General features: G+C 44.3%; 1 protein-coding gene across 3 annotated transcripts in view; it reads right to left on the bottom strand.

Moving 5' to 3' along the window:
* Window positions 1–26,451, bottom strand: part of LOC146205019 (protein arginine N-methyltransferase 7-like) — a 166,473-nt gene that overhangs the window by 55,978 nt on the left and 84,044 nt on the right. For all 3 annotated transcript variants that reach the window (XM_084589689.1, XM_084589690.1, XM_084589688.1), the window contains exons 12-13: window positions 21,632–21,781; window positions 21,189–21,425 (exon numbers count right to left, since the gene is read on the bottom strand). In XM_084589689.1, coding sequence (XP_084445815.1) covers window positions 21,189–21,425; window positions 21,632–21,781 — 387 coding nt within the window. The remainder of the gene's footprint in view (window positions 1–21,188; window positions 21,426–21,631; window positions 21,782–26,451) is intronic.

Below are 26,451 nucleotides of genomic sequence, written 5' to 3'. Positions count from 1 at the left end.
ATAAATATGATTCCTTGCTGAAAGAATCAGCAACGCGAGAGAAACAGGTCACTGAATTGTCTTCTAGAGTGATGGTACTTGAGGATCAGGTCGCTTCTCAGGCAGCTGTCATTCAAGATCTTAGAGGCGAAATAAATGCCTCTGAACAGTATAGTAGGTCCTCAAACCTCGAAATTCATAACCTACCGCAACTTCCTAGTGAAAACTTGACTACTACCGTTGCTGAACTGGCTGCTCAACTGGGCATTGATTCATTCCTGCCAGGTCATGTAGTAGCTGTGCACCGGTTGCCCAGGAAGAGCAAAACAGCTCCAGTTTTAGTGCGCTTCCTTTCGGCGGGCATACGTGACAGCTGGCTGGCAAAGCTAAAGAAACTGGAATCTCTGGCGAAGGAAAATGAGCCCTCGGTTTTCTTTGTCGAAAACTTGATGAAATACAACAGATAACTGTTCTGGGAGACAGACTAAGGCCAAGGAGGCCGAATTCAAGTTCGTATGGGTGAAACATGGCAAAATTTATGCCCAAGAAGGAGGGCGACCCAATTGTGCGCATAATGAGCCCTTGTGACTTGTCTCGGCTAGTCTGACCTCTTCTATTCTCCGCTTTGTCTGTTGTGATCTTTTTCCTTGATTCATGGCTTCGTGCGAACAATTTCAAGACTTTCCTTCTTTTTCTGTTCTTTTAAAACCAGGTGAAGGCACATTCACTGTTTTTCATGTAAACGTGCGTAGTATTCGCAAGCACTGGAATGAATTTTGTGTCCACGCTGGTGCAGTACGTTATATAGCTGATGTTTTCATCTTAACTGAAATTAATATTGGGCAGGAACATACTGGTCTCTTTCAACTCCAAGGTTATCATAATCATTTTTTGACGCGCAAGGACGGCCGTGGCGGTGGAATTGCCATTTTCATTAAAAATGGTTGGATTTCAAGTCCTCTGAACATAATTTTCACAAGTGCTGAATCGCTAGCCCTTCGTATTCACACACAATCTTTTGCCATCACATTGCTCGCTAATTATAGGCCGCCAAATCAAAGTGTCAGAAAGTTTGTGGACGAATTGCGTCTACTTGCTTTTCCATCTGGTCATGTGTGCATGATAGGTGATGTTAACATTGACGTGCTGAAGAAAGAACGACACATTGTAGCTGATTACTTGAACACGCTTGCTGACGTTGGGATAGAATCTATTATCAACCTTCCCACATGTGTCGAAATTTTGGGTACACCACTTGTGTCTTCATGCATAGATCACGTCAACGTTCGCACTGAGAACGACCAGGTATTTCTGTTTACTATTGAGCAAAAGCTATCCGATCACTTCTATGTTGGGTGTAGCTTTCTATCGTCTCAGCATGCTGCGGCTAACAACCCAGTATCACAGATAGAGGTTGTTGATAAAAGAAAGCTCGATTCGTTGCAACGCTACGACTGGAAATCTTTCCTAGCAGAAGTTCCAGTCACCTCTATAAATCTTTTATTGCCATTTATACACAGACAGTGCACTCTTGCAAAAACGCAGTAGTCTTAAAGCAACGAAAGCTGGGATGCCCGTGGATAAATGGAAATGCTCTAACCGCGATAGCTGAAAAAGAACTAGCCTGGGCGCGTTGTCGTCGCTCACCTAATAATCAGTATCTTCGTGAAGCTTATAAAATGGCTCGCAATAAAGTCACTACTGTGCTTAGGGGTGCCAAGCGACAGCACTTCCAAGGTAAATTTTCTGAATTTAGAAATAACTCGTCCAAGGCTTGGTCCGTGGTTAACGAATTAAGGGGTCGTCCCCGGAAAGGCGCATACCAAACTATTGCCAAGAATTTCGGTCCACCATCTATAACGTTAAAAGAATTTAATTCCTTTTTCTCGTCTACTGCAGCAAGTTTGTCTGGTAATATGGCTAGTTATTGTATGCCACAATCGGTAGTTGAGTCTGCCTTCCTGCCTGAGTGTACCGAGGATGATATTCGCTATATTTTATTTAACTTAAAACAGCACAAGTCGGTTGGATTAGATGGTGTGTCTGTGGACGTCCTTCGCAGAAATTTCGAGGCCCTGAAGAATGTTCTTTTAGCTATTATAAATAACATTATAACCACGCAAGAAATTCCACCTGGCCTCAAGGAAGCGCTTGTAGTTCCTCTCTTCAAAAGCGGACAGGTCAATGTTGTCACAAACTACAGGCCAATTTCGATACTTTCGTGCATTGCTCTTATACTTGAAAAGCATATTTTTTACGTAATGCAGAGCTTCATTGATGCGCACAACATACTGTCGCCTAATCAGTACGGATTTACTTGTGGGCGTGGCACTAGATTAGCATTAGATGAATTAACCGATTACCTTAATAGTACTCTTGAAATTAGTGCATTCGCTTGTGCATTATTTCTAGATGTATCAAAAGCTTTTGACTCCGTAAACCATAAAATTTTACTTCGTAAACTTCATAGCTATGGCTTCCGAGGGCCTTTCCTAACTTTCCTTGAGAATTATTTGCACGGTCAAATCCAAGTAGTAGTTCTCGGAAATATTAAAAGCAAACCTAGACAGTTGAGCGCTGGAGTACCCCAGGGGTCGATTTTAGCTCCCCTTTTATTCAACTTGTACGTTAATGATCTCAGTCAAGCAATTTTTCACTGTAGGGTGTTTCAATACGCAGATGACACGCTTTTAGTATCTCGTCATACTAATTACCATCAAGCCGTGGCTGAATTACAAACTGACACTACAAATGTTATCAGTTGGTACCGTAATAACTTAATTTCTATTAACCAAAATAAAACTAAATTAGTATGTTTTCACGATCCGCTGAAATCTATTCCTGTCATCACTCCAGTGTTTCTTCATTCTCCTCTGTGTAACAATTTTTCTTGCTCTCCTATTCCATACCTCTCAAGTGTCAATTATCTCGGTGTTCATTTCGATTCTAACATGTCCTGGAACACTCACTTGGCTAACGTTTGTGAAAGGCTGCGCAAAATAGCCTGCCTGCTGTATTCTATTAAAGCACTATGCCCAATTTACGTAAGGAAAACAATAGCACATGCATTGGCGTACAGTGTGTTGAGATATGGAATTTGTTCTTTTTATTTCTGTTCAGTTTTTGGTGCAATAAAGTTGATTTTTTACTAAAATCCATAATTCGGGCGGTGATGTATGGTGTGCACATTACTAACAATCCCGGTCTTTTTTCATGCTTGCACATGCCCTCGTTCAGGCTGTTATTCAAAGAAACAGTAATCCTTTCGTATATATGGAACAATGAGTTCTGCCTCCCGTATGTACCCACCAGAACATTACGTCCACGCGACCGCTTTACCTTACCAAGAGTACGGACAAGATACGGCAAACGTGTCCGTGCCTTCTATGTACCTGATGTGTTGAACGACCTGCCAGATAATGTTTTATCTTCCAGCACACAGAAAGAAGTAAAATCTTATATCTTTGATCTGTATGTGTAATTTTGTTTCTTTTCTTTCTTTCTTTGTTTTTTTATTTTATCCCCCGTCATTTCTTACTGCCTTTCTTTAGTTTTAGTTTGAGTCTTGTGCAATATTGATTTACTGTGCCACTCCCTGGCTTGCTCCATTCTGCCGAGCGCTGCCCCACAAGCCCATTGTTGGCTTGGGCAGGCTCGTATTTGTATGTCATTTTTGAAATAAATAAATAATTTATATACAGTCGAACCCGGATATATCGGACTCGAAGGGGATCGCAAAATAGTTCTATATATCGATAATTCGATATACAGAAATCGGCTTGTGACGGCACTTACGGTGCGAAAAAACGATACCGTATTTATCGCGTAATCAACCCACTCGCATAATGAACCCACCCTCTACTTTTGCACCCCAGAATTTGAAAAAAAAAAAAAAAGTGCGTTAAGGCCAGCTCGCTCACATGCAAGCGACTGAGCTATCTCAGCGACGAGCGGCAGCGACAGAGCAAAAATTTTCAAACTTGTTGGAATTGCGTCCCTCTCACCGCTCGAGCCTCCGCGGCAGCTCAAAACAAGGTTTCTGTATCGCCGCGGCGGCAGAAATCGCGAGCATTTTCACTTGCATGTCGATGGCGCACGTCAGTCCGTTTCGGTCGTCTCATCCACAGCTCATTGGCAGCGTGCCAAGATGCTGCGTAGCGATAACGTCAGGGCGCGTTTATCTTTTGATAGCTCTTGCGGTGGCTGGGAGAGAACTTGGCAGAGTGCCCGTGATGGCTCTATTGCACAAGCCTGGTTCGATTTATCATGCCGCGCTTGGGGCGGGCGTCATGATCGCAGCAGCTGACCGCGTGCTTTCGCCGATTCATACATGCAAGGATAAACGATAAAAAAACAAAAAACAAAAAAAACCTGCCGCTTCTTAACGTCCTCATCCGCCATATCTTATGCTATGCCGTGCGTACAGCACAATGATAAGAAAAAACTGACTCGAAAAAAAAAAAGAGAGAGAGAGAGAGAGAGCTGCCGCTTCTTAACATCCGCAGGCGCCATAGCCACGTCAGCCGCCGCGCCGCCGCTCACAGAGGGTTCGCAACACACGCTAGAGAAAGCGTTCGATGTCTGTCTGAAAATGGGCTGAGCTGGCTTGGCGCATGCTTTGGGGGTGCTGAAGGAAAGAGATAGCTCGGCAAAAGAATGGGCACACCCATGCACATGGCTTGCAAACGTCATGTGTTGGCGCGCGAGAAAGGACAACTGCAGGCGCGCGCGCCTTTGGGGAATGGGCGCGGCGCTGCCCGGACCAGCCGTCGCCGAACCACGGCCGGTCTCGAGGGAGAGCGCGTTTCTCTCTTCTCTTACGGCCTCTCCAATGGGGTCTGTTTCCACCGCCCGCCGCGCCTCGGTGGGGTCGCCACCGCCCCACTGCTGCTCCTCCGCTACAGCCGTTCACGCGCAAGGGAAACGCGCGCTCGCTCTTCGCTCCGCCCGCATCGGTTGCAACCGGCAGGTCCTGATATTTCACCCCTTGTAGCTTATAGGAACAAGCCGCAATCAGCGTCTGATTTATCGTATATGAGCAATTTTTCACAAAACTATATGTACCCTTTTATGCAGTGTGCCTTTGAAAGCTATAAGCAGGTATAGCGCGACCTGACGCTAGTGCATGGCAAACTGTTCAGTGGATATTCTGTCAACCGCTGCCGTTTCCGTTTAGAGCAAAAGAGGCACTGACGAAAATTCAGCACGTCTCAGATTCAGAGTAAGGAACAAAAATTTACGCATACAGTTAAAATTTCAGTTGTATAGTGAAGTGGACTGTTCTAGCTTCGTTTAAAACAAATCAGTAGGTTGAAAGACAGCAGATGTATACGTAATCTCGCGACTGACGCACACGTAGACAGTCGTAGTCAGATTAATGCAGTGAGAAAAAAATACATTTAATCAAGGAAATGGGCATAAACAAATATGCATCAATAAAAAAATGTCCTTCAAAGTTAACACATTGCACTCATTCATCAAAACGGTACATGCGGCTAGAAAATTAGTCTCAAAATCTTTCTGGACGGTTTGTGCACATAAGGAGCTGGCCTTTCGTTCCTGTCTGTCACCTTCTTAGCATAACTGACAAGAAGGATTCTGAGAAATTTCTCACATATTAAAGAAGCGGACAGCATATGGCTATTGTCAATGCCTTCCAGGCAACTCGAGCAAAGGTGAGTTCTCAAGTGCTGGCTGGATTAAGATTTGAAGGACTTCAAGGACATTTGTGTGTGGTAGGTGCACGACAGCTTTTTCAAAAAAAAAAAAAAAAAAGACACAACCTTGTCCAAGAGGGCTACTCTGGTTTTGGATAATGCAGTCCGCTAGAATCTTGTCCTCGCAGAATAGTGTACATGGGGCTGCTTCTTTCGCTGGTTTCAAGAAGGATATAGCACAAGCGTCACACCCGAAGTCACTGATTAACTTTTCAATTAATGTATCCAGCGACGTAAGCTAAACCAGAATACGTGAAAGTGGGTAATGGGATGACAGGAGATACCATCACTTCTTTCAGTTCCTCGGCTATTGATTGCAGCAAAGCTGAAATGATTTCGTCGGTGTCGGTGTCGAGATTAAAATGAACAAAAATTAAAATTCAGATTAAAATGAACAAAAGTAGATACCATGCCGCAATACATGTCATATGGTTGTCGAGCGTTTGCCGAGCGACAGTGTTTTTTAATATAAAGACTCCATTCACGTGTGTAGCACGCTGACAGGATGCCGCTGCAGCATCTACCTTCTCTAATTGTTCATTTAGGGGCTGCACTCACCACGAAACCCGCGGGCGACAGCGCGAAATCAGGCAAATGCCACCCGCCGCCACTGAAGCAGATGCGGAGCGAACGGTGAGCAGGTCGCGCCCCTTGCGGCGGCGGAGAGCGTGACTCAAGGAGAAAAGTTCCCATTGTTCACGCGGCGATTGAGAAGGCCGTAAGAAAGAGCGCGCGCTCTCTCCCTCGAGACCGGCCGTGGCCGAACTGTCCCCTCTCATTCATTCCGCGCGTGGCTTGAAAACGTCACGCGGCAAACGGCCATGGGTGATGCGATCGTCTTTGGGGAAGTCACACTTTCCAGTGGTGGTGCAGAGTTCGATATATCGAAGTACCGGTGAAAATGAGTTCGATATATGACGCGGCTTTCCTATACTTTTACATAAGATTTTCAAGGGGATATTCCGTGAGTTCAATATAACCAAAATTCGATATATCCGGGTTCGATATAACCGGGTTCGACTTATAATTTATATATATAAGACAATCAAAGATATCAAAGGAAGCTTCTGTGCTAAGCTGGGTGCGATAAAGGACGAACGAGGCAGGGACCTCACTGAAGCCTTAGAGATAAAAAAGAGGTGGCAGGAATACACAGAAGAACTGTACAAGAAGGACCCGGATGTGCAAACCCAACATAAGACGTTTGTGATTACTGATCTCGAGCTGGGCATCCTGAAGAGTGAAGTTGAATGGGCCTTAGCCAGCCTTGCTAAGAACAAAGCTAGCGGAATTGATGGCATTCCAGCTGAGTTGCTTCAAAACCTAAACCATGACGCTGTTAACGTTCTGTATAAATTATGTCAGCAAATTTGGACAACCCTGCAGTGCCCACAGGATTGGAGGAGGTCAGTTTACATCACCATTCCAAATAAAGGCAGTGACAAAGATTGTTCCAACTACCGCACGATCGCGCTTATTTCGCATGCTAGCAAGGTGATGTTGAAAATCCTCCAAGGTAGGCTGCAGCAGTATGTGGATCGGGAGCTTCCGGACGTGCAAGCTGGGTTTCGCAAGGGCAGAGGAACTAGAGACCAGATTGCAAACCTTCGCTGGAACATGGAAAAAGCAAGAGAGTTCCAGAAACCCATCTACTTCTGCTTTATTGATTATGCGAAAGCGTTTGACTGCGTAGATCACAGCAGATTGTGGCAAGCTCTCCAAGAGATGGGAGTTCCAATTCACCTCATCTGTCTCCTCAGGAACCTGTATGAAGGGCAAGAGGCCACAGTCAGAACTGGGCATGGTCTTACTGATTGGTTTCCGATTGAGAAAGGAGTGAGGCAAGGCTGCATACTGTCGCCCTGCCTATTTAACCTATATGCAGAGTGCATCATGAGGAAGGCCGGTCTGGACAAGTCTTCAGCTGGAGTGAAGATTGCTGGAAAACGTATCAACAACCTTAGATATGCGGATGATACCCCTTTAATGGCAGAAAGTGAAGTGGAACTCAAGAGACTTCTGATGTGCGTACAAGAGGAGAGTGAGAAGTTTGGGCTTAAACTAAACATTAAAAAGACAAAGATCATGGCGTCTTGCCCTATCAAGTCCTGGAGCATCAAGAACAAGAAATGGAAGCTGTGACAGATTTTCTCTTCTTGGGCTCCAAGATTACTCCGGAAGGAGACTGCAGCCATGAAATTAGGAGACGCCTGCTTCTGGGAAAGAGAGCCATGGCTAGCCTTGACCGCCTAGTAAAGAGCACAGACATTAGTATGCCAACCAAGATCCGTATAACTCGTGCTATGGTCTTTCCAGTTGTGATGTATGGATGCGAGAGTTGGACTGTGAAAAAGGCTGACCGCCGAAGAATTGACGCGTTTGAATTGTGGTGCTGGCGGAGACTCTTGAGAGTTCCTTGGACTGCCAGAAGATCAAATCAGTCGATATTGTCGACCATAAGCCCTGACTGCTCATTGGAGGGTCAAATTCTAAAGTTAAAGCTCAGCTACTTTGGTGATCTGATGAGAAGAGAGGAGTCGCTGGAGAAAGATTTGATGTTGGGAAAGGTTGAGGGTCACCGGAGAAGGGGTAGGCAGCAAACGCGATGGTTAGATGGCATCCTCAAGGCGCTGCAGATGAAGTTATGTGATATTAAGAAGATAGTGAGAGACCGGAAAGCGTGGCGTGATATGGCCCATAGGGTCACGAAGAGTCGGACACGACTGAACGACTAAACTGAAACTGAAACTGATGTTTTCATTTAGGTATAGAGTGGGCTCAATTTGCAGACCTCTCTTCAAAGAGAAAAGAACACCAATTGTTTTCTGGGGTGAAAACTTAAATCCAGTCCCGTCTACCCACATTTCTAGTTTGTTTAAAGTCAGTTGTATCTTCACAAGTTGGTATGTTTGAGGACGTTCATGCGATTTGAAGGTCATCGACATAGTAGATTGAATACGAAAGATTAATTAATTTTTAAAATCAAGAGTGTTGTACTTAAAATACACTCCTGGGGTACTCTTCTTCAGAGTCCAGTCCTTCGAAAAGGTTGAACCTAGGTGCACACAGTCAGCAGTTTGAGAGAAAATCTTGCAAGCAGTTTAACATTTGCACATGAATGCCTAGGTCTGTCAGGTCACGGCAAACCTCAAGCCTCTAAGATGTCAAAGACAATGGTTAGACAGTGTTGCTTATGTGTGAAGGCTTCTCTAAATGCGTTTTTGAGTCGGACAAGGTAGTCAGCAACCAAGCATGCTGTTTTAACCCCGCACCGACAGATACTGAGAAGTTCGCGAGATTTGGAAACAAGCTTAACCTGATATCTAGAATGCTTTTGAATGATTTCGCCAGACAAATAGTTAGTGCTATGTGCCTATAACGGCAGAGGGAGGTAGGCAGTTTTTCCGGTTTTAGGAATGGTAGTACCACTGCCCTCTAACAAGCCTCAGGAATTTTTCCGCTTGCAGAAATTTTATTAAAGGACCTTAAAAGTGCTCCTACTGCAGGTTCTGAAAGATGAGCTAGCATTTCGTAATGTATTTGATCAGAACCAGGCGCGGTCTGTTTACCAGCAGCCTGTACTCTATGAGGTTATTGAAGTGTAATGAGATTATTGCATGACTCATTGGTGCAGCCACATGTCATGCTGGGTTTTTGGCACATAGGCAACTAAGGCCATCATGCACCAAGCTCAGGGTAAAGCAATTCCTGTTTTATAAATAAGTCAGAGTTTGATTAGAAGGCTTACTTCTTTCGAAAAATCGTCAACAGAAGAAATCTTGACAATGAAAACCTATTCTTGTAGGAGGCTTCGATGAAATGGAATGTGTTCATTATCAGTTCAGTTCAGTTCAGGCGTTCAGTTGTGTCCGACTCTTCGTGGCCCTATGGACCATGTCAGGCCACGCTTTCCGGTCTCACTATCTTCCTAATATCACATAACTTCATCTGCAGTGCCTCGAGGATGCCATCTAACCATCGCGTTCGCTGCCTACCCCTTCTCCGGCGGCCCTCAACCTTTCCCAACATCAAATCTTTCTCCAGTGACGCCTCTCTTCTCATCAGATGACCAAAGTAGCTGAGCTTTAACTTTAGAATTTGGCCCTCCAATGAGCAGTCAGGGTTTATGGTCGACAATATTGTTACGGGGATGTACTTAATGTAACAGCACTGCGATGGGCTGAACTCGACGCTGAGACTTCAGTAGCCGCGCAGTGTCCACTCTGTCAGCGTCGTCCTCTTTTTCAACGCTTTGTCGTGCCCGTGTTCCTCGGTCGTCGTCTTCGTCAGTGAGCACATCACTTTGGTACCGCGTTTCCAGGTAACACTACCCCCCTCGGCAAAAGGCAACGTCCTGGTGCGTATTAGGCGTGCGATGTGGAGGGGGAGTAATATGGCTTTAGGCGGGCGACATGTACGATTTCGGAAGTGGGTGTAGCAGTCGGTGACTTTGGGTGGAGCGGTGAAATCTCATAGGTCACGTCGGTCACTGGGCGTATTACGCGGTAAGGACCTGTGTAGTGGGGCAGAAGTTTTTGACACAACCCCACACGACGGCACGGAAGCCAGAGCAACACCAGAGATCCGGGAGGATAGTGCACATTGCGGTGGTGAGCGTCGTAGCGGCGTTTTTGAGTTTCTTGAGAGATGGTGAGATTCTGACGAGCAATCTGGCGAGCAGCGTCGGCTCGGGCGATGGTATCGCGGGCATAGGTTGTGACGGGGCCAGCGGCGGGAAGCAAAGTGTCGAAGGGCAGTAAGGGGTCTCTTCCAAAGAGAAGATAGAATGGAGAGTACCCAGCAGTGTCATGACGCGAAGAGTTATATGCAAAGGTGACAAATGGCAGACTAATATCCCAGTCGCGATGACTGTCGGATACGTACATTGCGAGCATGTCGGTGAGTGTGCGGTTAAGACGCTCCGTAATGCCGTTCGTCTGAGGGTGATACGCAGTGGTGAACTTGTGCCGAACGGAGCAAGAACGAAGTATTTCCTCAACAACTCGGGAAAGGAAACAGCGGCCACGGTCGGTAAGGAGTTGACGGGGAGCACCATGGTGTAGTATGACGTCGTACAAAAGGAAGTCAGCAACGTCTGTGGCGCAGCTGGTTGAAATGGCGCGAGTGATCACGTACCGCGTGGCATAATCGGTGGCCACAGCGATCCATTTGTTTCCCGACAAGGACTCGGGGAAGGGCCCTAGGAGGTCAAGGCCAACACGAGAAAATGGCTCAGTCGGGATAGCAATCGCCTGCAGGTGTCCAGGTGGAAGCACAGGGGGTTTCTTCCGGCGTTGACAGAAGTCGCAAGCGGCTACATAACGTTGGACAGAGCGGTAGAGTCCAGGCCAGAAGAAACGCCGGCGCACGCGGTCGTATGTGCGTGAGAGGCCAAGATGACCAGCTGTAGGGGTGTCGTGCATTTGTTCGAGAACGGCGAAGCGTAGGTGTTGGGGAACGACCAGCAAGTGCTCAGCGCCATCAGGTCGCATGTTGCGGCGGTATAGCGTATTCCCATCAAGGAAGAACAGGGCGAGGGAAGAGTCACGGCTGTGTGTGCGGAGGCAGTCGATAAGAGAACTGAGGGTTGGGTCCAACCGCTGTTCGTCGGCTATGTGGGAAAAGTCCGATATAGAGAAGACACAGGGGTCCGACTCATGGTCAGTAGAGGAAGGGGGATCGACGGGATAACGGGACAGACAGTCTGCATCCTGGTGAAGCCGACCGGATTTGTATACAACGGAAAAGGTATACTCCTGCAAGCGCAGTGCCCAGCGGCCGAGGTGGCCAGCAGGATCCTTGAGGGAAGAGAGCCAACATAAGGCGTGGTGATCGGTATTTGATCTGATTTGATCTTCTGGCAGTCCAAGGAACTCTCAAAAGCCTTCGCCAGCACCACAATTCAAACGCGTCAATTCTTCGGCGGTCAGCCTTTTTCACAGTCCAACTCTCGCATCCATACATCACAACTGGAAAGACCATAGCAGGAGTTATACGGATCTTGGTTGGGAAACTAATGTCTCTGCTCTTTACTAGGCGGTCAAGGCTAACCATTGCTCTCTTTCCCAGAAGGAGGCGTCTCCTAATTTCATGGCTGCAGTCTCCTTCCGAGGTAATCTTGGAGCCCAAGAAGAGAAAATCTGTCACAGCTTCCATTTCTTGTCCCTTGATGCTCCAGGACTTGATAGGGCAAGACGCCATGATCTTTGTCTTTTTAATGTTCAGTTTAAGCCCAAACTTCTCACTCTCTTCTTGTACACGCATCAGAAGTCTCTTGCGTTCCACTTCACTTTCTGCCATTAAAGTGGTATCATCCGCATATCTAAGGTTGATGATACGTTTTCCAGCAATCTTCACTCCAGCTGAAGACTCGTCCAGACCGGCCTTTCTCATGATGCACTCTGCATATAGGATCAATAGGCAGGGCAACAGTATTCAGCCTTGCCTCACTCCTTTCTCAGTCGGAATCAATCGGAAACCAATCAGTAAGACTATGCCCAGTTCTGACTGTGGCCTCTTGCCCTTCATACAGGTTCCTGAGGAGACAGATGAGGTGAATTGGAGCTCCCATCTCCCATTATAGAGATACTTATGTCTCTTCCCTATTTCCTCAATAAACCACATTGAAATGTGGTTTATTGTCAGCTGTTCACCGCATGCCTCAAATGTAGGTTTTTTTTGTCCGAGGAGTAGGAGTTGTGTGCGAAATGTGTATGTCCAATGCAGAGACGACATAGGATTACTTCAAAAAAGCGTTCATGTACTACATGATTTCCATTCTTGAACCAAGTAGATTTTGTTTTCTTTATTATCCCATGAAGCCTGCCATATAGCTCTTATTTTACATAGTATGAATTTCATAGTCCTTATACAGGGCATGTTGACATGATTTATTAGTTATGAGCACATGTGGCACATTCGTCCACTTTCATTCCTACCGATTCCCACAAACCTAGGGACCAAGCAGAATTTTATAACCTGTCCTTTTTTATCAGCTTTACCGCATTGTGGATAATATCTCCAATTAAGGGCTCCGTTACATTTTGTTCTTGATGTTTTCTTTATTACTTTTTCACGGTAAGTGCTTGAGCTTTTTTCTTTAGCTGGTTTATGTGTGCAAAAAATGCGACATTTTTCATCAAATATCAGACCTAGAAATTTGTGTTCTTGTTTAAGTGGCAGTTCAGCTTCATTTAGATACAATGCTGGATCAGTCAATTAACCTCTCTTAAGCGAAAAAAGAACTACTGTTTTCTGAGGGGAGAATTTATACCCATGCTTGTTTGCCCATGTAGCTAACTTAGTCAATGTTATATCTGTATTTGCCTCTCACATATTGATATGCTGGATTATGTGCAGGCTATTTGCCGGTCATCAGCATAAACTGAATACATAGCAAGCTTTGGGATTATTGGACTTATATAATACATTTTCACAACAAACAATGTAGTGCTTAAAACACATCCTTGTGGTATCCCATTCTCTTGGATAAAGGTTTTTGACATAGTTGTGCATAGATGAACATTAAATTAGCGGTAAGAGAGGTCCCTCAAAACGTTAGGCATTCTCCCACGGATGCTCAAGCCTGCAAAGTCACACAGAATTCCAAATCTCCAAGCTGTATCATAGGCCTTTTTGAGATCGATGAAGACCATAAGACAGTGCTGCCTGTGTATGAATGTTTCCAGACAAACTAGATGATCAGTTGTAGAGCATGCTTCTTTAAAACCACACTGATGAATGTCAAGAAGCTCTCAGGATTCAAGAACAAACATTAATCTAATATTAGGAAAACTCTCAAAGGATTTAGCAAGACAGCTAGTTAATGCTATTGGGCGAAGTAGACTACTTGCCAGGCTTCAAGAATGGTACAAGAGCTTTTTTTCATGCCACTAATATTTTTCCTAATACTCATATCTTGTAGAAAAACTTTAGAAGCGCTTCTACAGATCATTCAGAGAGATGGGGCATCATTTCATTACGTATTTCGTCAGGACCTGTAGCAGCCTTTTTGCCAGTTGATAGAACTCTATAAATTTCTTGTACATATCGTAATTAAACCGTCAAAATGTTCATTGCTGCTACCACTAGTTGGAAGTCTGTTTTTAAGCAGTGGTTAATATGTCAAGAATGATTCTGTGTAGTGAGTTGAGGTAGACACACTGCAGAAATGGCCACCGAGTACATCTGCCTGCTCCTCAAAGCTAGGCTTCCGATTTGAACAATGCCCAGTCGGCTAGATGGAGCCTCCAGCGACGTGGTTTGCAAGGGATGATTGATGAAGATAAACGGTTAATAACAGGCAGATGATTGCTCCTGTAAGAGTTGTCTATAATTTCCCATTAAAAATAATTAAAAATCGATGGCGAGCAAAGGGATAAATCTAAACAGCTCATTTTTCCAGACCTCGGCGAGCAGCAGCAGTTCAGCAAACAGATGTTGCTTAAAAAAAATCTAAAATACAACCCCTAGTGTCAGTTAATTCACTGCTCCAAAAAGATGAATGGTATATAAGGCTCTGGTAGCTGGTCTAAAAGCTCTTCTAAGTAATGAAGGTTTACCAATAAACGTGGTTGAAGATATACGCAGCATATTGTTAATGTTTTAAAAAGCAGAGTGGTAACAGCTAAAGCTTCATATTTGGTTTTGAGGCTGATTTGTCTGGCTGCAACACCGCTCTGAATAGCAATAGCGACATCTCCCGATAGCCTACCGGACTGCTCCCAGTCACACCGAAAGGCTTTATAGGTTTTTAGAATGTTTTTCTGTTCAGGTCCTAGGTTAGCTTCTTGTGAACAGATTTAAAAGATCTTTTGTAAAAGGATGTAGTGAGCTTTAGGTTTCTGGTCTGTCAAGGCCTGTTATTCGAGGGTTTTTTCATTTTTTCTTTTCAAGGGAGTTGTGCCGTCACAGCGGCGGCAAACTAAGAGAAGTGTCCATCGCCTGTTTGGAGGCGCTGGACGTCCGCAGGGCAGCTGCGGATGCTCGAGTTTCAGACATCTCCTTCTGGGAGGAAGCGTTTTGGGCTGCTGGCTGAGAGGCCGGTGGCCATTTTTCAAACGGTAGGGAAGCTTTCACTGTCCCTGCCTGAGGCACTGCCTAGGCAGGAGCCTGATCAAAGTGCAGCGTGTCGTCCCATGCACAATCTTGCAGTAGTTTGCCTTCACTGTAAGGACAAAAGGGTTGTTCTTTTCCAGTTGTTCATGTGCTTCTTTGAAGCTGATGTTTTCTATTGTTTTTAAAGTTATGATTTCCTTTTCATTTTTTCAAGATTGGCACGACCTGGAGCAGGCAGGATGGTCCCCATCGCAGCTGGCACAATGCGGTGCAGCAGCATAGTTGTCAGAAGTATGGTTATTTCCAGCACACCTTATACATTTTGGACGGGCATGACAGCTCTGTGAGCTGTGGCCAAAACGTTGGCAATTGAATCAGCATCTAGGTTTGGAGATGTAATGTCGGAGAGTCATTTTAATGTATCCTACTTCGATCAATTCGGCGAGTGTAGAGGTAAAAAATGTTAGCACAAGGTGCTTCGTGGATAGTTCCTTGTCATTTTTCTTATTTTATTCTCTGGACATTTGTTACGTGTTGTTCTTCGAGTCCCTCATGCATTTCTTCTTCTGTAAGGTTCACGAAGTCATTTTCAGGCATTACTTTAAGAACAGTATTTAACCCTTTGAGGGTTTTCCGTACATGTATGATGGCGGTTTTTCGTCCGGCAAAGTCTTTGCTGTACCCGCATAGTTTCAATCCTCAGTTTGAAATTTCGCGCCCTAATGATGATACATGCTCACTGGGAGGTGCTGCCACCTCCTAGGACTTACAAGAAGCTCTTGAAATTTATTGCGCTGCCTTATTGCTAAGATAAACAGAAGTGATTCCTAGCTGCCCTGCCTGGTCTGGGCTGCCTTTTTCAATGAAGGGGCAAAACTTGATTTCTATCTTTTCTATCTTTATGGGTAATTCTGTGCAGGGGATAAACAAAACTGATTCCTAGCTGCAGCTTGTTCCCATCTGTGACAACACCCTTGCACAACCTCCCCCCCCCCCCCCCTGATCACAAGGGAGGTGCACCAGACTTGATTTTTATCTTTATGGCCACTCCCTTGCAGAGGCTACAGATGCTGATTTCCATCTTTATTGTGGCTGCTGTTAGCTTGTTTATCATGGAATCTCAAAAGGTATTCCTGCTCTCCTTGTTTATGAAATTTCCCAAGGTTCCTGAGTTTGCAGTGTCCTTGACTCCAAAATACAGTTCCTAATATTTTTCTATAACTTTTCATTGACTTTACTTATTTTGAACTTTCAAAATCCGCAATAACCATCTGGGAAAGTATTTTTCAAAAAAATTCGACCCTCAAAGGGTTAATGAACTGTGAAGAGACACACAGGGACGTCCCAAAACAACTCAAGCTTTGAAATATCCCATTGGGCTTCGTCTCGAACTTCAAGTAAGAGGTCCCCATTGCCTAATTTAAATATTCTGTATCAAGGTCCCAGGAGTAGTGTGAGAGATTTAGACACAGGGAAGGGAGATACCATACGGGCTGGCATTTCCGATTGTTTGTTGTGAATGACGTGGTATTTGGGAAACACTTCTTGATTTCCATAAAAGAATTGAGAGTTTACTTCTGTCAGCCTTTTTTTTTTTTTTTTTAAGCGATCATTTTGTCTTGAAGAAGCCATAAAATAAGTATGCTGTTCGGCCACAGTGCCAGCCACCCACCAACAATACCAACAAGGGGACGGTGCAGGAACCTGTACACAGTAACTATAACATAATATGGGCAACTCACACCACATAAGGACAGCCCTAGCCATCTGAAAGAAGGAAGAACTCAAGAAGAGATAAGACATGATAGTTGTAGGATAGAAGATAGGATACTGAAAGATGGAGGGGAGAATAGGAAAAGGAGGCTGCCTACTTCCCCCGAGTGTGTCAGCCCGGAGATGCCGTCTATGGGAACCGCGGGAAGGATACCCTTTTCCCCAGACATGGCGATTCCATGCACAGCTAAGCGTAGATACTCGGGGGGGGGTCGTCTGTGGTGTTGCACAGCACACTCAAACATCTGCTTCAATGGATGCCCCCTGCAGCAGAGACGTCGAAAGACTTCATTTTTTCTGCTGTGTTTGAGTCAGTGTAATGTAAGGAGATAGAAACTATTAAGAAATGTTCCCTTATATGTCTGCTTGTTCTTCAATGCTCGTCTGTGTACTAATAGCTGTGAGAAAAGGAACTTTAAAGGGTGAGAAGTTACCACTTAATCTGCAAACCTGCTCATACATTTTTTTGGATGTGATTCAACTACTGATAGATCAAACATATCTTTGCCAGGATTCTCTTTCAGCCTTTCAGCAAATATACCGCACTTCAGCTTTAGCCTTTTTGAAATCTATGAAGTTTTCTCGTGTAGGATATTGTCCCACACGACAGACTGTGCAATTCCTAAGACTAAGGAATCGTCACATGTGCCCCGGCAATGATACAGGCAGTAACACTTAACTTAGCTCATTGATAGTAATATTTCCTAAAATATGTTATCTAAACTGGATTCAGCTCGAAACAGTGTCCAGTTGGCTAAACGAAGCTTCCAATGCTATGGTTCTGTAGAAATTGCAGATTATGATGATGACATGCTGCTAACAGGTAAGTGATCACTTCCAAATGGATTGTCTAAAACATGCCATTTAAAATCGGTGAAAACAGATGCTGAACTAAAAGACAAATCAAGGCAGCGCATTTTACCAGTTCTCAGGGAGTAGCATGTGTGCTTGCCTGTATCTATAGGCAAACATTACTAAAGAGGATAAAATCTAAAATCCAGCTTCCAGTGTCCGTTTGTTCTGGTAATTTTGCTGGCTCTGGTAATTGTGCTAATAATGCTTCTAAATCATGAAATGTGATTTTTAGGTGTGGTTCAATGTAAACAAAGCATATTGTTATTGTTTTAAGATTAAGTTCATGAGTTGGAATATAGCAGCACCTCCAGAAAACCTGCTTGACTGCTCTCAATCACAGGGAAAATTTTATACTTTTTGAGAATATTTTTTGTTGTGGTCCTAAGTTTGTCTCCTATAGGCATAGAGCTACAGGAAAAAGTTAACCTAAAAGGTCTGTTAGATCACTGTAGTTATTTAAAAGACCTTAACAGTTCCAATGAACAAGGAATGACATGTTTAAAAGCTGTTGGAGATAGAGCTAGAATTTATGTTGTTTAGCCTTCTGGACCTGTTGATCAGACTTTATCCCTTCTTTTACGCTCAAGCGCGTCAAAGTAGTCTCTGGCTCAGCGAAGTCAGCCGCTGCTTTTTATAGGCTTGCCAGTTCACAGGGAAAGGGAGAGACCTGCATGCCCCGACACGAGAAGATGACTCAATCGCGGGTGGCGCGACCACATCTCCTCCACCTCCTGCAGACGGGCGAGGCGACGCACTCTCCCTCGAGCTCCGGGCTTGGCCAGCGTTTGCACACACACGCATGCACACACATTTGGCGCGTGGCAGGATCACGTCGAGACTTGCCCGCGAGAGGAAGCGTTGGGCGGCCGATGGACTATGCCGAAATGGCCGATCCGCTCGTTGTTCTGCCTGTTGCTATGCGGTGGCCGTGTCAGCTGACACGCTTGTTGGTGGCGAAACGTAACAATACTGTTCTGGGCCAATGGCAAAGGAATACCTTCAAATGCTGCTACTTCACAGAGCTTTTCGTATTGGTGATGGTACAGTACTTCCACAAGAAGATCTCTGTTAACTAGCTTCTTAATCTTGTAACCATGGCCTATGGTGTAGTTAAAGCCTTTGAGACAATAAGTGCAAAATATGTCTAGCTGCTTTTTTTGGCACATTCATTACAAATCCCATGGAGTTTCGAAAAGGTGTTTCAAGTCTTCATAAAGAACTGCCCAGATAACTCAGTGCGCCCCCACTGTAAAAGGGGGTGACCAGCTGAATATTTGCAGCAAGGCATAGGAGAGTTGTGTTTTTTGGTCAGGGTGGCAGCCACCCAACACGGAGCCCAACAAGGGGACGGGACAAGATCTTGGAAAACAAGTCCTGGCCATACCAGCCGTACACTATGACTATAACCAAATATGGCATACCACATAAGGTTAACCCTAGCCGTCATGAAAACGGAAAAATCAAGAAGAGAGGAGAAAACAGGAGAGCTGCCAGAAAGAGGATAGGAAATGACTGCTGTTTCCCCTGGTAAGGTTAGGACAGTGGGCACGTGCCATCTATGGGAAGCGTGGGTGCTCGGGGTCCGTGGTGTCACAGTGTACACGCAAACATCACCTTTAACACATGGCCCCTGCGAGGGCAATTTTAATAGGAGTGTACTGTACTATACAAAAGTAGATGTACAGTTATGACAATACCGTGCTGTGTCTGCAGGAGTGCACAGCAGTCACTGCCAAGTTATAAAGCTGCCTATGAAACTGCAGTATTTGTAACCAAAAGTGCTGCATTCCTTTCAATTCTGCTGTGACAAGGCATGAAAGCCTGAAATGTCACAATGTGAAATTTGAGGACAATAGTCAACCATGCGAAACAAAGAACTTGAGAACCATAGTTGAAGACAACGACAAGTACAGATTATGTCTTCAGTCCGCATTCGGGTCTTGCCTCTCTCTGTCCAGTCTCGCAAAACTAAAACCTATTTTACAAGACATATCCCATGAAAGTTGTCACACATCCCATGACAGTTGTCCACAAAAATTGTCATCTGTTTTCGTTTCCTTAGAATACAATAAAATGGAAACAAACACACTATACGCATATTTTGCAACACTGACACAAGAAAAGGCATAAAAAGTAGGAGTGTTCGAATCGGTGTATTTTTAAATATATATGAATTGAATACGCAATAAATTTCCCAGTACCTGCAAATACATGGCACAAGGTACAAATAAAATAAGTCTGCCAGGTAGTACATGCGTGACCTGAACGCTCCGTGTGTGCTACCTTGGAAGTATGCTGCCGGGTGCCCCTTCCCAGCAGCTTGTGCAATGAGTCGTGAGTGCGATGTGTCTGCGATAGGACGCTACGTGCGCACGGCTATGTATATATATCAATGTAAATATATATATTTTGTAAACAATTGCAGTGGCCGCTCGCACGCAGGCATTTGTGGACAGTGCTCGGACCCTTGCGCGCGAGCAACGTGAACTCGTTGAGTTTCATATTTTGTAAATAATGTACAAAGCTCCTCCTGTCCTTTCTTCCTATCGCTTTCCTTTATACTTCCCCTCGCTATCTTCTCCCTATTCCCTTTTCTTTCCCGCTGGCCGCCGCTCAGGTGCTTTAGATGATTTAGATAGCAGTTGCAACGGCCGGCAACACTCTTCTCCTTCTTTTTGATTATTTAATAATAATAAACCACTACCACCACCACCAAATAAGTCTTGTCATGCAGTGAAAACTTGTTAATGTGAAACTCAATATTTCAAATTTTCGAATAATTCGGACTACACTACTTGGTCCAGCAAAACACCATAAAGGTCTGTTGTGTACAAAAAAGTTTGTTAACTTTAACATGAGCCTAGGCCGCATATAGTTTGAATTATCCGTTTTGGAACAGGCTCAGACACGTTCATAACGTCCGTACACGGCCTCTAAGACACGGTGGCAAGGCAAGGTCGAGGCAAGTTCAGCATCTCTGTCGTGATGCTCAATCTCTGAGGTCATTGTTACACATGGTGTCGGCTGTCTTGTATATACTGAGGTGCAGCTCTAGTTTATTCTCTTTTGTCAATAATAAAAAAGTAGTTAGCTTGATAACCGTAGAGATAACATACTCAATTTGTGTGTGGCCCCTCAGTGGAGCTTAGTGTTGCATCCTTCAGCAGCTACAGCTTTAAATCCATTAGTTAGCTTCATACTTCATGCCATCACTGGCCCTTCTAAGGTTTCACATATTGTTTGCTTCGCACAATCTGTCACATGAACACTTTCGATTCTCATTAAACTCAATCTGCATTCAACTGAAAGCAGATCAAGGTTGTCACATGGCAACTTTCAAGTGCAATTGAGCCCGAGCCTGCTTGGCTCGAAGCCGCTTCCTCGAGCGCTCTCAAGTTTTCAAGCACATTCTAGAGCAGGCGCCACCACCCTTCATGTCATTTAACGCACACGAAAGAAACTTCTTAAAGGTCATTCAAAATGACTGTGTAGCACCGGATGCTTCGATCCTTCTTGAAAACCTAAAATGCAGATCGAGTTTAATGAGCATCAGAAGTATTCGTGTGACAGAGATATTAGTCTGAATACTGATCTGATTTGATGCTACAGCTACTCAATTCATACTGAATTCAGTACAGATAGCACATTATTCGTACGCAATTCAGTAAGGGTGTTACACAAATGGTCACTGATTCGGAAAAGTACTATTCACACATCCCTATTTTGAATAGTACACAAGTACTATTCAAAGAAGGCATAAAAAGGATCAGCATCATTACAGGCGGAAACAACAGGACAGAAACATACCTGAACGAGGCTGTCGAAGGTGCGAACGGTAAACCCTTCAGCACTTCCTACAGGTGCTGTGATCTTCCACAAGTCATTAAATTCAACTGCAGCTCCATATACACGCACGGCACAAGGCATGACGACTGCACCAGGACTGATCAGGCGAGAAAATCGGAACTTTTGAAACCAGAACTGCAAGTTGTGCCATGGAAGCAGACTGGTGGTGAAGAAAGGTTCACTGAACACCAGGTTGGCCTATGAATAAAGAGGAACACAAAGACCCCAAACCCATAAACTAGCAGCAACCACAAAAAGCAGCTCTTAGAACAATACCGAAGATATAGACACTCTTCACATAAACAAGAAAAGTGTCCTTTCAATGTTAACGCATAGAGCAATGTCTGGCCAAATGTATTTTACATGCAGATTCATTATATGTTGAAAACTCGCACTAAATTTACCTTTTCTAAAGAGTCCTCTTCGCCGAAGTTTTCAACACAGTCCCATTCATTGTGTTTCTCAGACAAAAACTGAAGTCTGTTGATCTGATTAGCCAAAGCATATTTTTGCAGCACTGCGCGTATTTTTTCATCGGATTCCACGACATACACCTGCGCCACAACCAGAGAAAAAAAAAGGTTAAAATTTATTTTTCTATGCTGAATATCCAACCTTTCGATCAGCGAAAACAAAAGGGGTCCTGCAACACTTTGTGATGCTGGTTATACTGCAGGTCAATTCTTGATATAATGAAGGCAGAGACGCACTGTTGACAGTACAAGTTTACAGGATGCCCGTACTGTAAATCAGTCCAGCTGCCTGGAATCGACACTGGTTGACACAGCATGCACATCCTTTCATACCTGCAAGAATTTCAGGCAATTGGCCTGTGTGAAGACCCCAAAAATTAAATTTCTGCACCCCATAAATTTTTGCTGCTGACCGTACAAAAATCAATGCACATGGACAGGAGTTACCGAATAAAGTTCAAAATCGAAGCTAGCAATATTGAGCCATCAGTTCAGTTTATGAAAGGTTTTCCACATCCCAGTAATGAGTACTGATGGGGCCAACTGAATCAGCCTTCCTGAAAAAGTAATGATAAATGCGTACAGTTTACGGATGCTCACTCACTGGGATTTCACACAATGTCAAGGCCCTGCTCTTATGGCGACAAGATGGTAAATAGCGCAGAAATGGCTCCTAAAAGCAACATTCTGCTCCTGAGTTCCTTTTCTCAGCTGGGCTGTGTTACGCATAGAAAGATCCGACGCAATCTGTGACCACCCTGCACCTGCCTTGGGCAGGTGCAAGCATCACTGGTGGTGTGATTGTGGATAGAGGGGGGAAGTGCATGCACTGACTGGGCATTGCCATGCTCAGCTTTTCTTGACACCAATGGGTGGCAAGTGCGATGCCTGCAGCCACCCACTGGCTGTGAGTGCAAATTTGGAGCACACACAGTTGCACATGATATTTAATGCAATAAGCTGCTTAAATTACTTGGTTTTGTATTGCTTTCTGCCAGCCAGATTGTGATATTTTTGTAACGGCAGAATAACACCCCAATGAAGTTACGGGACAATAGAACAACAGTGGACCTGTGTACTGGCTGCAATTAAACACGTGTTCAGCATATAAGGAGGAAGCACAATGCTCTCCCTTCCAATTTCAACAGTAGTATGTAGCCACTACAGTTTGTGCTTATGTAAAATGGAGCCAGGAAAGCATATAACCTGGCTGCAATTACAGGAATGCATCACTGTGAACCACAAAAACACAGCACACAGGTATGCACATTTTTTGGTGCTTAAATCACATCCGACATTATATGTAAGACACCGTAGTTTTTTTTCAACCAGGAGGCATAAAACAGAAATTTAAGACAATTTATATAAAGGCTCTTATAGTTTTCTGGATTTACTTCCTAAAATAAAATGAAGAAAGGAACCACGAGTAAAAACTGGTTACAAATACGGTTTGCACAGTCTCAACTTTTTTCTGGGGCCGTTTCTACTGACGAGACGAGGAAAGCTGACCTGAGCTATAGGCTTTAATGATAAAAAATATTTTCATAGTAATCCTTTGGTCTATTCGCCCGAAGGATTGCCATAAAAATATGTTGCCAATTGGTTTCATCAGAGGAAGCTTTACAGGCAACTCTTGCATGTGGAAGTCACTGTGTTGCTGGGTCAAGAGCCAAGCACGGGCCAAGGGAAATCTAGTACTCATTTAATAAAGGAGTCGTCAGTGCATTTTCTTTCCTGTAGAAAAGAAATCCCCCCTTTGTTGCAGATTCGTTAGATCGCACGCGCGGTAGAGACTGAGCGCCATGTGGGCAGATTGAGAATCGAGGGGACAGCTGGGGATTAAACGTATTCAGAGGCGTCCTGGTGCCCGCCCTTCTCCTTCAATAATTTTTGGTGCCAAAACCTGGGAGGGTAATGTGAGCTCCTCCATCGATCCTTCCTGGAGGTTGCAAGAGGAACGACGACCCTCCAGGAAAACACCAGGAGCTCCGCCATCGAACCCCACCGGACAGAGAGAAGAGGGCTTCAGCGATACCGGGTGATTCAATGAGAATTTTAGTCCCGGTTCTGCCATGAGGCAAGTAATGCACTAAAATCGACTGAATGGACTATTCTTGACCTAAACTTATTCATGCCAGTTTAAAAACCTGCAACGACAATCTGCACGTTCTGAATGAGAAAACGCATGCTTTCAAAGTCGACATTTGAGCAGAAGACATCACAGCTGTAAAGAAGTATGAGGAGACTGCGACATGGACAATGAGGCAAATGAGATAGTTTTAGGACTGCCATCGGAAAAGACTTTGAAAGAGCACATCTTGATCATGTACCTGATGACATAACCTTGGAGCGAGAGTCCAAAAGAATCTAAAAGCAAAAAACAAAAAAAGACAGAAGTGCATTCACTGGCTCTGTGCAAGACAAAGAAAGTGAACAACAGAGCCTCTCTCGAAGAACTCAGAAGCGAAACTTGAAAATAATGTGAGGAAGAAAGACACCTCGATAATGATTCTAGCAGACATGCCTACTTTTGTAGAGCTTGCAAAAGAAGCCGAGGTGGCAAACGAAATTCTTGTCTCCAGTGTTTATGTACAAATGAAAGAATGAGGTCGGGCAATGGCACAAGCACTTACGCAGTGCGCAAGGAAGACAAAGAAAGGCAACGGATCATCGAACAGCCTAGTAAAGTGACGGCAAGGGTTTCACAGGCACAGAAAGCAAGGCCAGTGTGCAGAAAAAGAACACGGTGGAAACCCTGAGCGTTGCATCAAAGTGTTGTGCTAGAGTGTGTGTATGAGTTTTGTCAGCGTCGAAATCATAGATGCGCATCTAGAACTTCGGCCTGGGCTATGAAATTGCAGCACTAAATCACAAGTTTATGCATGTGAAAAGAATCGATACTGATTCTGCTTGTGCCAGGGAGCAAGGCTAAAATAAACAGATGCCATCCAAGTAGCTCACAGCGAACTTTTTTTCGCCAAAGTATCACGTTTCCTGCAATTAGAGCAAGTGAAGTCACAGCCGCTACCTGAAGAGGTTGTGCTCTGGTTGTCGCCCAACAGAACTGAAACCTGGCGATATCGTGCAACATTGATCAGGGTCCCATGATTACGATGAGGCGCAAGCATATCAGCGATGGTATCGAACTGTTACAACTATCAGGTGGACCACGACACGAAACTGACGGACGAAAGCAATCAACGATATATTGTGGTCACCGGCGCCGACAAATCAGTGCAGTCGGTTGGTGGGTGTACAGAAGAATGATGTTTGCAATTATCCTCCCGGCTTTCGGCACCAAAAAGGAGGGCAAACACCAAGCCGCCTCTGACTACCTTTAATCCCCGGCTGTCCGCACGATTCTCAATATGCCAAACATGGCACTCACTCTTTCCAACGTGCACTCTCTCACACACCTCATCTTCCTTATCTTCGTTCTTATTGCAGATTTCTATGCGAATCTGTTGCAACACCTTTTTCCCTTCAACATTTCTGGAATGTAGGTTATGGATAAACATTAATTTCCACGCAATCAACAAATTACCTAAAATGTCTGAAATGGTATGAAAAAAGATGCATGCTTCATTCACTACTGACTGAAGTGAGAAGGTCATGATACAGTGAGTTTACTGCTGATACTGGATAGTAAATAATCATAAAGGGTCACTAAGCACAATCGCTGCCCACCCTCCCATACTAGCACATACTCAAAACTGATTGTTTCAAAGCGGACCTGCCCTCTACTTTTGCTGCTCTATTGCACTGAACAAAAGTGGAATAGTCACTGGCTTATGCATTAAGTTTAGAATTCACTGCATGTGCCATATTGAGCAGCAATGAAATGCGTAAAATGATAGATAGGCCCCATGCAATCGGTGACCTTTCTTTTGCTTATATTTGTGCTAATTATTTACTTGTAAAAAAAAAAATGAAGTCTGCTTAACACAACATACTGGCAGACTAGGCAGAAAAAACAGCCCCCACACGAGACGAGAGGAGCAACAAGCACCGCGCTGTATGTATGTGTTTGCGATGTTTTTTCAGAACCTTGCTCATGTTCAAGCAAAAACCATGAAAAAAATTGCCCCTTGTTCTTTCTTATTGAGGCTTTGTTTATGGCAACAGTGAGTGCACTGCTCCCATTAAATGTGTATTTGTACTCAAATCAGCAGTGATGAAAAATAACTTCTCAGCTCAGTAGAACCTCACTATAGTAAACTCTGATATAGTGAAAACTCTGATATAGTAAAGTGAAACTGAAGTTCCAGTTCATCTTCCATCGACGACTGTACAGTCGTGAGCAAAAGTGGTATATAATGCTCAGCCGCTTACAGTGCTTGAGAAAACTGCATCAAAATGCCATCTAGCGACAACGTAAGGGAGAGCGATAGCCATACATGCGTCGGATAAAACGGGGCACTGCCACTATTGCCTCAATTTTAGATAGCTGTTGCTAGATGAACTTGGAATGCAGTTTTCTGGAGCTCTGCCACTGGTTGAGTGTTGTATACCACTTTTTCTCACGACTGTACATTTTCCCCCTTTTATAGTAAAGACATTTTTGATAAAAATTGGTTATAATAAAGTACGTCTGGCCATGGTGACGACTTCCCACAAAATAGCATCGCCGCACGCACGCTACTTCGAATCGTGAGACAATTTTTGTTTTTCAAAAAAAAAAAAAATTTATGTGGCTCTGCCACTTTGTTTAGCAGATCTCAAGAGAAGCCAACTTTACATAGGCATTAGAG

The sequence above is a fragment of the Amblyomma maculatum genome, chromosome 1 (genome assembly GCF_055883805.1).
Source record: "Amblyomma maculatum isolate TAMU_Amacu chromosome 1, ASM5588380v1, whole genome shotgun sequence".
In the NCBI taxonomy this organism is placed as follows: domain Eukaryota; kingdom Metazoa; phylum Arthropoda; class Arachnida; order Ixodida; family Ixodidae; genus Amblyomma; species Amblyomma maculatum.
The sequence above is the reverse complement of the archived record's forward strand: the minus strand, read 5'-3'. Positions and strand labels throughout refer to the sequence as shown.